At 34.7% G+C, this 12,997-nt stretch overlaps 1 protein-coding gene across 2 annotated transcripts in view; it reads right to left on the reverse strand.

Moving 5' to 3' along the window:
* Nucleotides 1-12,997, reverse strand: part of LOC111086662 — a 44,413-nt gene that overhangs the window by 12,738 nt on the left and 18,678 nt on the right. For both annotated transcript variants that reach the window (XM_022390427.1, XM_022390428.1), the window contains exons 2-5: nucleotides 7,946-10,433; nucleotides 3,459-3,680; nucleotides 2,046-2,157; nucleotides 196-293 (exon numbers count right to left, since the gene is read on the reverse strand). In XM_022390427.1, coding sequence (XP_022246135.1) covers nucleotides 196-293; nucleotides 2,046-2,157; nucleotides 3,459-3,680; nucleotides 7,946-10,387 — 2,874 coding nt within the window. In that variant the 5' untranslated portion in view covers nucleotides 10,388-10,433. The remainder of the gene's footprint in view (nucleotides 1-195; nucleotides 294-2,045; nucleotides 2,158-3,458; nucleotides 3,681-7,945; nucleotides 10,434-12,997) is intronic.

Below are 12,997 nucleotides of genomic sequence, written 5' to 3' on the forward strand. Positions count from 1 at the left end.
AAGTTTGTATCGAGAAAGAATAAACTATTTTTAATCAAGAAGGGACTTGTATCGCTGAAGTTCCTCGGAATGAATTTATACCGGAAATTAACAAACAAGCAGATACGTAACAGTATGAATAAAATCATATATAATAGTTAAAAATTTCGAAATACAAATAAGTAGAAAGAAATAAAGGATTTTTAAGCAACTTACTAATTGTTGACACTCGACATTTTCTTCAGTATTTTGCATATTTGTAAATATGGAAGTTCTTTCCGGCTTTTTGGGCGCCAAGTTTGACCTAACATCACCTTAAGATAGTTAAAACACATAGTTAAAATCCGAACTTTTGAAGATATAAATCATTACACGCAACATTCTCACAGTAAAATATCTTAATATAAAATAATGCCTGAATTAAGTTTTAAAAATGAATATAAAGATGCATGTAACCTTTTAAATTTGTAGGGCATTCATAATTTAATTTTACGTAGATTTCGGTTAATAGTGAATAAAAACCATATAAATAAGGTATTTACATTTTTTTTTCACACTTGTTACAATGTTCATTTTACTGTTGAAAACTGCTATATCAAATATTTCATGCTTCGTTACAAAAACAATTGTACTCGTATTTTACGGAACATGATCTGTTGTCAGAGTTTAACTAGAAGTCCTGTCAGTGTGTCAAGACGAATACGTTCGAAAAAAAAAAAAACGTTCGCCATCTCACTGTAATATTGAATCAGCAAATTACAGTTTTCCTACTGCAAGCAGAAATACCTTCCACTGTAAAAACATGAATACTTAGCTAGGGCTTGGATCATTTTTATAATCGAAATAATTACTAAAAGATATTAAAATATACTTTTTTTTTCTAATCCAGAAATAGAGCACAAAAATGTAATGTTGTTCTCTCTCTCTCTTTCAACTCGTTCCCAAGTGAGTCAGTGGTAAGTTTACGAACTAACAACGCTAAAATACGTGCTCTTATTCCTCGTGGTGGACAGAGTTAAGATAACCTTTTGTGTAGCTTTGGCTGAAAAACAAAAAATCTCTTAACTCTAAAAATAACTTATTAACGCCACCCGAGATATGTGGGAGTTATCATTCCGTGTCTTCATTGTATGTGTAAATATATTCTGAAAAATGGAGACGTGAAAGTATTGTCGAAATTGATATATAAACACGTATCATAATCATACAAGGTAAACGGTATTAAATAATTTAATGAGAAATGTGTAGACTGAAATGACTGATGTTGTAATTAAAATAATAATGAAATGTAACAGATCACTTTGAAACAATTACACATACATTTGCCTAAGTGGTTATAATCCAATCTACTTAATTTCACTAACTATTTGAAATTCACAACCTCGTTGGTTTTCACGTAAAGATGAGGATAATTTTTCTTGTGTAACGCCCCTAAGCACCTTTAAGTCTATTGACAGGTACATCACCACCTTACAACAAAGGCTCACGTGAAGTTAGTAAGTCAAATCTAGAAAACTGACAGACCAAATTACGTTCTATCCAACGTGTTCCTGACTCCATCTTCATAACCTTCGTTCGAGCTTGGAATATTCTATTATCATTATTTGAGAAATCAATTCGTTTCGATATTATTGTGAATTGGTGAAATTTTAATCTTGTAATATATGACGGTCCCCCCCCCCCCGTGACACTAAATTATTAATATTTTCTTTCCAAGGTATGAAGTAATTGATTTAGTTTATTTATTTATTTGTTTATTTGGAATTAAGCACAAAGCTACACAACGGGCTATCTGTGCTCTGCCCACCACGGGTATCGAAACCCGGTTTCCAGCGTTGTAAGTCCGCAGACGTACCGCTGTGCCACTGGGGGGCAATTGATTTAGTACCCATCACTTATGTTTTCTTTCACGAGAATATAATAAACACATCGATCACTAAAGGTGCTTAAGGTCACTAAAACATGATTTCATCGGCTAGGTATAAAAGCGTTGGAACGAACACATTGTACGTATGTTGGCGCAACCTTTTCGTTTCCTTTGCTTTTGGCAAGATAAATTAACTTACCAAGATTAGCATAGTCAGATTGCACGCTAGATTGACTGTGTCTAAGAGATGGTTGTGGTTTATCTTGATTTGACTTAACTGTTGAATTCCCTTTAGATGCCTTTTCCCTGGTCTAAAAGATAAATGACATTATATTAATGAAAAGGCTATATTTTATTTTTCACATCTTTAAATTTTCTTCGAATTCAGGCTTAAAAATATTTTTCTACTTCATATTAGGATATTATAACGATTATCCAGGTACTTAAGTAACGTTAATGACAGCGCTTATTAGCTAGAACCGAGGTCTCTTACCATCATTGTGGCTAAAGCGAATTACATTATACATCAGAATCATGAAGATCTTCGTCATATTGACAGTACTGCATTGAAATATACTGGAAGGATGATTACCCTACTTCAGGATATTTAAACGTTTCAAATCTTGTCTTAAGACCCAGGACTAAGAATTTTTAATAGATGGCTTCATATTTTTGCAGAAAATCATTTTTGTTTTCCATTGGTGGTGGTGCTGTAAATATATATAATTTACCGATTTACATTTTAATGTTACTTTAATACTCATTATTGTTAGTCCTATATTACCTTGCCACCTGTTGGCTTCATTTTCAACTGCCTATATTTAACTTAGTAATCACTTCTCGTGTCAGCAGTTCGAAATTAAGGATAACTGTACTTGAAACTAGCAGTGTCTTAAGAGCATGCCAATATTCACGAGGATGTTTACCACTCAAAGAAAGTTATTTCGCCTTTTTTATTCCGGAAATCTGTGGATTTCTTCCACAATGGAAATGAAGTAAAAATATACTATGATTTTTAGTTGAAATATTTCCTTTTTGGTATAATTCTATGTCTTACTCAGACTTACTGGCTTATCATCGGTCACGTTTGAATGATATAAACGGGTTTTGATTACTCATTTGTTGAGTCATTAGGCTTGCCAAATTTTGAGGAAATCATAAGCACATACAAAATCCAACTTCAATCAAAAAACCAATAAAAGACATGCTACGTTGGATTTCCAAGAAACGACAACTTACTAGGTCAAAATACATTTACAACAACTTAATTAAGTTTCTTCCTTGTTTGTTGTTAACCACAAAGTTACACATTGTGCAGTTTTACACTAAAACAGTGACTTGTAGCATCGAATATTCTTTGAAGAACGAGCTGAATCGTAAAGACGAGATTCTGATAACGCCATTAATTGTTCAAATGGCTGTAAATAGCTAACTCGTATCAATAATATTGATGCTGACACTAAGTATATGATAGTTTAAATGTTAGTGTATACACAAATAAAACTACAACATAATACTAGAGCTTCGACTATACGTTTAACAGGAAATAGCAGAATTACACTTTTGTTGGCCATTTTTATTTTGCATATTTCACTCTTCAGTATCACATTACCTTAACTGCTGGAGGTGGGGGCTTAGTAGGCATTAGCTGGCCAGTACTGTTGGTCGTCTTTCTTGGAATAATGAAGGGGCGAGGAGGTCTTGGTGGCCGCGTTGTAGCTAACTCTTCTACATTTTCTTCAGGTGTGGGAGGTGTCAACGATGTCGTATTGGAGTACGGTATGAAAGGCAGCGAAGAGAAGGTGGCTTCACTTTCTTCGAACCTCTGCAACACCTAACGTTAAGCAATTTACACATAATTATTACGTTGCACTTTCGAAACTTCAATGTGGAATTTCTAATATCGCGCTCATACTACGAAGTTCCTATGTGACGTTTAAGATTGAAAAGATGTTGCGTAATCGTTTACATTACAATAGTGTTACAAGCGTTTCTTTTCTTCACATAATTCATGTTAAAACTTGAGTGTAAACACACTTTGCAGACCAAGTATTCCATATCACCCATAGAAATGTTAACGTGGTGGTCAGACACCTGTGTACTAATTTCTTGTGTACTTGCTGGAGGTTTATTTACTAATGTTTTACCTCAGTAATTATTCCATCCTCAAACAAATTTTGAGCCAGGTTATCTTTTATGTGGTATTAATGTGTGTGTGTTTTGCAAACAAAGTGAACTAACTTAATTTTAGTCTATTTACATTCAACATTAGGATAATACACACCAAATAATTAGCAAATGCCTTAATGTATAATGCTGTTCGCATAATAACAAAGAGAAAATCTTAAAGGTAAATTTGCTTTACTTTAAAAAATCGAATTAAGTGTACATCACTAAAACGTAAACTTCACGAGCCAACGCAGAGGTTGATGTCGTTATCTAAAGTGCACAGCTTGAGCTTCATGAACCATTAAGTTAATTCAATACATGCAATTCTCTTTAAACGAGTTTACGCAGAAACAAGAAAAAATATATACGCACACTAAGAATTCTTCACGGGTAGCAAGAAAAAACAACAAACATATAAGTTGTCAAGTAATGAGAGACAGAAATACTATTTTTTACTACTTAAACGGTTAAAGCGAAACTGAATAATAAAAACATTCTTTAGTCGCAGAAATTGTTTTAATCACGGTTTGAAAATTCACGCATCTGATTCTGACATCCCTATTAACCAAGCGAGTTCGCTTACGTTGCTGGTTTATGTCTGGGGGGCCTGGTATAGCGTTAGGTTGTTCGACTCGCAATCTCAGGGTTGTAATTTTGAACCCGCTTACCGAACATGCTCGTCCTTTCAGCCGTTGGGGCGTTATAACGTGATGGTCAATCCTACTACTCGTTGATAAAGAGGTGTAGCCCAAGAGTTGGCGATGGGTAGTGTTGACCAGCTGCTTTCCCTGTAGTTTATCACCTCAAAATGGCTAGTGCAGATAGCCCTCGCGTAGCTTTGCTCAAAATTAGGGATGGCAGGTGCAGATAGCCCTCGCGTAGCTTTGCGCGAAAATCAACAATAAACCTTTTCCAATCGTAAATAATGACGTTAAAATTAGCTGCACAGCTACATGTGAAATTTCAAACCATAATCCATCCACCCATCATCTTCATTTACCACTTTCTAAAAGCGGCTGGGTTATTGGGTTTCTTTTCGGATACTAACATTTTCTGTTGATCCTGCGAGATTTTAAATATCATGAGTAAAATAATTATTTATTATGCAAAATTTACCCAGTTGTGTAACATTCTCAGAAAGGATCCTATATTTTTTTCTTCTACATAAGATGATTAATTATGAAATTTGTCTCCATAATGGTTCTCTGACTTATTTGTAAGTAAAATAAAATATCAGAATCTATGAATATAATGTCGATAAACTGCTAATTAACTACACTCTGAATTTTCATGTTTAAATATATATGAGACCGTCAGACTCCCCCTTCATTTATAGTTTCATAAGGCTCTAGCGTCAGGAGAGATAATTTTAAACATAACGCGTTAATGGGTAGCGATTCGAATGGTTTTTACAGGAAGATATCGATCAGAAAATGACTCATCATCAGGCTTCGCTTTAACTGAACATCTAACGCTGTAGTTTATAGGATAAATGACAACCAAAGTCGTGTAGTAGTTTGCTAATAGCATCTAAAATACTAATCAAATAAGAAAAAATCAGCATTAACTATGTTATGTTTCACATCCCTCTGGTGGATTTATTTACAGACAAAATGGCTCCCTGATAATTCTTCATCTGCCCGCTAGGCGGTTTGAAACTGGTACCGCAACCGACCGGACAACATTTTTGAAATTATACTTTTTGATAACAAATGTTAGGAACGTTAATATATTAACGATACCCCATACAATAATATAGAGATATAGTTGTTGTTGTTTTTTTCGTTCATTTTGTAAGTTGGTGAAAACGGAATTAAAAATTTCTTTATTCGCCTTTTCTCTGTTGTTAGTTCCACAAAAGTTTCCTTTCTTTCAAACCAGGCAAGAATGTTGTCACAAAATATCCAATTCTTTATCTATTACAACGATTTATGCACCTTTATTTTTACATCAAAATGTCGTTTTAGGCAAATTTAACTTTTTTTCGTTTTCTGCCATTTTAACCATTTTCCTAAAACTATTATTCACGTCATCAATTCTTAGATTTAAATATGACAAATAAGAGTATGAAGTTTGATGCTCTAGAAATATCAAGATAACGCTCAGTCAGAGTCAATTTACGTCAGTTAAATTTTAGGGGTCCTTGTATTATAATTTCGGATGCTGCAAACTGTAATCAATATTTAAATATGTGTGCTGTAACTTTTGGCTACAAAACTTCCTCTCTAACTATTCGAAAAAACCTTTAAAACAATGACATTCATATTTAAATTATTTCACGCATTCAATTTCTAGGTATTACTCTTTTATCTTGAAAACATAAGTCATAATTTTCAAGTGCTCTTTCTTTGATAGACCCGGGGACTGCGAGTTGAACATCCAACCACCAGGCCATGCCAGACCGACTGGAATAGAAATGAGCTTTTATTAATGGATGTATATTATTCGGTGTTGTGAGCTCACTTTTCGAACTATGAATATTAGATAACTATAGATGGAATTCTAATAAGAATATATTTAGGGTTAATCGAGTGGAATGAAAGACACACCGTCGTTTACATGCAACATTACGTCCATGATTTTATTGCGATTTTAGTGGTATTTATATAGATCTAGTATAAATTACCCGCGCTCTGTTGAGGGTTCTAAAGCCCCCCCTCATGATTCACAAAATCCCCACTGTACCGATCAAGCTCTCCATTATCTCCAATTGCTTCCATAGCTACCGCAAGTGAGGTCCATACCCATAAACAAACACCGTTAAGGCACCCGTGGTAAGTAACTGAGCAAGTCTGGTCCCGCTAGCTTGTGAGAGTGAGTTTGAACACAGTTTCAAACATGGCACCCCCGGGAACTCTAAGGGTGCAAGGAACAAAAAATTAAATGCTAGATTTGAGTTCAGCGATCCTGAAAACCCAACCCTAGCCACTTATTGTGCTTAGGTGACCTTTCGGGCTCGTTTAGCCCCCCCCCCCCCATTTGCTATACCCTTGGTAGGGGGCTACGTCATAAAAAGAAGGACACCCCAAGTCCGCTTATTAAATTTGGTCGTGATAACTTCAGAACTATGGAAATAGTTCGCTGGTAAACAAATTCACAAAACACGATGTGGATTAATACAACATAAAGGTTCACGTGAGTTCAGGGTTAAGTACTATCATTGGTTTAACGTAGAAGTGACATGTGCTGGCAGGTCCTTCATGTACGTGTGTGCTATAAATGTTTATTTATTGAGTCACGTTAGAGTATTTGTTACAAAGCGGGGAGATCCCCTTTCCCACGTGCCAGGCGTTCATAGTATACTCGGTGCAAGTAGAATCAGGATTTGGTTTCGTTTGTTGTTCTTGGCTTTCAGTGGAAAAGTATACAAGTGATATTTGAATAACCAAAGAGCTTCGATAACAGATTATATCTAATACAAAGAGGAGTAAATTAGGTACCATAAGGGAAGAGCTCCAAAGGGTTAAGTTTCAGATTTTATCTTGCGTTCGCACACTGTGACGGATAGTTTTACACTATATAAACTTAGTCTAATTTTATAGAACTCTGCTCGGAAGAAAAGAAAAACTTCAGTTGATGTGTTTAGAGCTCAAGTTTAAGTAAATGTGCTAAAAACAACTACTATCATCATCATTATATTATGCATATAATCTTTTACTTGTAGTACTCATCGGGGAGTTTTGTTACATATTAAGAAAAAAAAACGATTCTTCCACATTAACAATAACCTGTCTGAAATTTTGATGTTACTCTTGACTCTCAAAATCAAACTAAAAAATAGCAAGAATTGAATATATGTTGTTCGAAAGTAATACTACCACAAATGTACACACTTTGAATTCCACATTGCTTTCAATCGATTTCAGAAGTTCCAGTTTCTGAGACACAATCGAGAAATCACACAAACAACACATGAAATAATAAGCTTACCATGTTTGTAACTCCATCGTGCTTATTATATTCTTTCTCCATCCGAGTGTCACGTTGATTAATCAACACGTCCTTCTGCTGATTGTCTTCTTGCTTCTTATTCACAATAGTTTGAGATGGACTTTGATTTTTCTTCTCCCAAGCGCCAGAAGAATCACAAACCGAGTTTGAAGTAATCTGGTTGTTTTTGGACAGTTTGTAAGATGGGTGCGTTAAATTATTGTCAAAATTATATTCCTCTTTTAACGTTTTGACCTGAGATGATAATATGACATTTTTGGTAGGTGTTACTTTTATTAATTTCGAATCATTCGCTCTTTTAATGAACCTCTTTAGCGAAAACTTACTTTTTTTCATTTTGGTGCACGTGCTATCTTCTGATCCCGTTGAATTCCTTCGTTGCCATTGATTACCGATAGGTTTGGACAAAGCTTGACTGTTGATGAATTCTTTTGAATTCAATTTTCTAGTGTCCGAGTAATTACCCTCTCTTTTTACGCAAGAAAGGGGACTAGAATTATTTCTGTAGTCAGGTATCTGTGTGCATATTTCGACTTCTTGTTTAATGTTCGATTCCCGAGTAGTTGTAATTTCGGAATCAAAACAAATTTCCGGTGTCTTTGGTGGTGGCGGTGCTTTTCTTTTGGTAATATGTTCACTGCGAACTTTTTCGAGTTCAACGGCTAAAGCAGCAAGCTTTTCTTTGCGTTCATTTTTGTGACCAGAATCTAGATTAGAGGAGCTGTCTAAAAAACGAGAATCGCTGTTGTTAAAATCCGACGTATTAGAAACAACATTGTGCATATTTTCTTGTACTCGGATACTAACGTCCTGAGCGGTCGATGTGGTCGTCTTTGCGCTTTCGATAGATTTATTTTTTCCCCAACAAGTATTCTTCACCTTGGAAACTGAAGATAAGATTTCTCTGCAAGTGTTGCTATGTTTATCCACATTTGAATAAACACGAGGTGATGTATCTGTAACAGCTGACAGTGTGCCTTTAACACATTGTTGACCACTCTCGGGGCACTCAGTGTCACTTTTCTTATCTTCAGATATTTTATCTGAAAATAAATCCTTTGACAGTTTTTTTCCGATACCGTGAAGAAAAGACACACGAGGAACTTCTTTAAGACCAATTTGGTCTTCACTCTGTGGAAAATTAAATGACCTATTGTCACTTCTTTCGATCATAACAGCTTCAGTAGAGGGAAAATTAAACGATGAAAAGTCGGTCTTTAGAGATTTTACACTCTCGAGAGAAAACGATGTTTGGTTATAATACTGGGAAGGGTATTCTTTATGGCTAATAGTTGGTAACGACTGTGGTTGCTCCAAATCAAAACTGGAAAGTTCATGAAAGTTACCGTGAGTTGGTAGTGATTCTAAAACATTATCTGATGCGTGTGGTAATTCGTTACTTCTAGTTTCAAGCAGCTGGTCGTTTCTATAAAGGGGGTCGTTGTTTTTATTGGAAATACCAGTCACTGATTTCTCTATTGATTTATCATCTGAGGTGGTAAATGTAATTTCTATTTTATTAAACTGCTCTGTTGACTTAATTTCGTGCCCACTAGACCAAGATGCCTGTTTTATAAAAGGCTTAACCGAAGCCCTAGGAAGTGGATCTCGTCTTCGTTGTGAATGCGAATCAAGTGATGACCTTTGGAATTTTTCAACATGTTGATTTTGGTATGCATTTGAATTAGAGTTCAATAAGGAGCATTTTTCAGTTTTATTCTGTTTGGTTTCGGTGTTATCTTGATAATGAAAAGTGCCCCTCAACGATTCTTGTTTGAAAGAGAGAGGTTCTTGCTGGGAGCTGTTATTGTTCAAAAGGTTTCTTTGAGTTGAATTAAATTCTGTGTTTTCTTTTGTCAGTTTAGTAGTAAGTTTATCCTCTTCAGTTACATCCAAACTTTCCAAGTCAATATCACTGACACACGATTCGAGATCCCACTCATCATCAGAGTCAAATTCATTTCCTCCGTAACCAATAATTTCAATCGGTCCTTCTGCAAAGGAAACCGCAGTCTTCTTTGTTTCTCTCTTCTTCTGATCCTTTAATATTCTTAAGAAAGAAGAGGAAGCTTCAAGATTTTCACCTTTTTTAACAACTACCTCGTTATTAGTAAATTGATGAGATATTTCTTTGTGCAACTCATTTTGAGTGTTTCTCACACCAGGGCCGAATGTTTTTAATTTGAGTTGCGCGATGTTTTGATTTTGAGAATTTTTAGACGTCTCGACGAGTATTCGATCTTTTATATAAGAACTGCTAGATGATTGGTAGGCAAGACATGAATTTGACATATAACTAGTGTTTTTGTTTTCTGAATAGTTCTGTTGATCTAAACAGTGATCAGACACGCTCTTGAAACAGTTAGAACACAAATCTTTCTTCCAAGCATTCTGAACAAATGTTTCGCAGGCGATGGACATATTTTTCCTGTTCCATATGACTCCACACAGCTACAGCATACGTTCACTAAGAAAACAGAAACGAACGAGTATGAAACATTAAGGTACCAACACTTCTTAAATCAAGCAGTTCTATAGTATTATACATATCACCCATAATAGTGTTTCAAAATCACTAAACACAGGTTTACCGAAAAGACACAAAAACACGCATTATAAATTCATGCTGACACATCATGATTTAGCTTTGTTTTATTTCACTTTCGTTTGGTTAAGTGATACTGTGGTCGAATTTTTAAAAATATTTTGGTTTGCAAGAAAGTAACTGACAGCCAAGCTACTAAGAACCAAATATATAGTGGTCCAAATACAAGTAACTGGCGTCATAATCGAACAATGTTAACTGAAAAAATAACGACAAACACAATAGTATATCCAATAGCAATAATGGCACAATACAAAGGTGAGAAACGCATAATATCTTTAACAAAAGAACGAATAGCTCTTTACACACACGATTACCTGCTCGTTCTAAGCACATTTCCATTCTAGCACCATGTTTTATTAGTATTTGCTACAAATTTTAATGAAAACCTTGAACATGATACATTTTCATTCATCTAGTGATTGACCTCTTTCAGTTAGTGAATGCGAACATTGTCAGTGAAAATGTGCAACCAAACAATCTGGTTATATGTTTTGAAACAGCAATAGTGTTAAGAAAGTTAAAAATGTGTACTTTGCACATGTTTAGTTTAACTACTCTAGTTTAAAAGTTTATATCGCATGAAAGATAATATGGTATACAAAGCAATATCATGTATTCAAGTGAGTTCTCCGATGTTATATCGGTAAGTTTATGGACTTACAACGCTGAGTTTGTTTTCCCGCGATGAACACAGCATATAGCCGAAATTAAACAAGTGAAAACTTAAAAGTTTGGTGAATTATATACAACTCAATAATTTTAAAAATCACCCTTGTTTGTTGGTTTGTTATAACAATTATTATATTTCGATATTTTGACGATTTCACCCCCCCCCAAAAAAAAACATGTCTGACAAAAACAATTATAATGTTCAAACTCAATAATAATACCGTCATTGATTTCACCAGTTTCAGTTGCTTAATAGCTTATTTTTCCATTGTTTACCTTTCAATTTTTCATGTTGTCAAAACTTTTCAATAAAATATTATAATATTCTAAGGAGCGTTTCACAATTTCATGATTATTGTGGTTTTGCTCGAGTAACTCTGATTTATTTGGGTGAACTTGACTCTGAAAGAGGTTTCTTACATCGATTTCGGTTCACCCATGATAATATTCACATTTACAAATCGATAGAGAATTTAGAAAGCTCTATAATAATTATGTTCGTTTTGTTTTAGAATTTTGACGCAAAGCTACAGAATAGCCATTCTCTAATCTTAAACCCCCCAGTGGCACAGCGGTGTCTGCGGATTTATAACGCTAGAAACCGGGTTTCGATACCCGTGGTGGGCACAGCACAGCTAGCCCATGTGTAACTTTGTGCTTAACTTCAAACAAACAAACAAACTAACTCTTAAATTGACAATGACTTCTCCAAGTCTATCCCCTTGGGTATAGTTATTCTAGATACCAGAGCAGTGCTTCCTGAACTTTTTCAGATCGCGGCACACTTATGACGTCCCAAACTTTTTGTGGCACATGTAAATAAGTCCGTATGGCAGGCCTAGTGGCACCCCCACCACAACTAAAACAGGCAGCAATTACTATTATACCGTGTATTAAGGAGAAAATAAATCAAATTTGAAAAAAAAATTAAGTTGATGATACATTATTAAATAAAAATTACTCAATAATTGCAAAAATTCCGCGGCACACTCGTTTGGGAAGCACTGTATTAGAGAGTCCACAGCACTCACCGCTAAGTATTGGGCTACTCTTACCTGACTGAATAGTGAAATTTGAGGTACTTTTCCGTTATACTCCCGCAAATTTTAATTAGTTAATATATTTATATATGGATAAATATATGAAAATATACATTTAATTCATATAGTAAACGTCTGTAATAAATTTCTAAAAATATATTAGTAAGTAATGTATCCATATAATAAACACCATTTGCGGGGGTTATAACGGAAAAGTACCAAATCTGGCCGTCACTCTTATATGTCACTCACGGCTCCAAGGTGCTTGAAAACATGACACGAACCTCCGGATTCACAGTCCGAGCGAGCTAATCAATAGACCACGCCGGCCTCCGAAGGTATAACAATAAACACCCATACAAGATTCGTTGGTCATTGTATTTCGAGATATCGACATTACGAATAATATATGTAACAATAACAATAGTACAAGTATTTGGGAAATACAACAAAGACCATATCCTCTTCACAGACAACCTGTATTAAGATATTATAAATGTAGAGAAAATAAAAACAATTGTTTTAATTGGCAAAAAAAGGCGTCTTTAACCTATTATGTATGTCCTAATATTTCTAGTCAAACATAAAAATTTTTAACCCCGACAAGACAATGTATATATTTATGTCGGATATTTGGTGGCTGCGGTTGTTTTTCCCTTTTTGTTTCTCTATATAAAATTACATTTAATTATATATATATATATATATATATAT

Source organism: Limulus polyphemus, unplaced genomic scaffold (genome assembly GCF_000517525.1).
Source record: "Limulus polyphemus unplaced genomic scaffold, Limulus_polyphemus-2.1.2 Scaffold1303, whole genome shotgun sequence".
Lineage (NCBI taxonomy): Eukaryota > Metazoa > Arthropoda > Merostomata > Xiphosura > Limulidae > Limulus > Limulus polyphemus.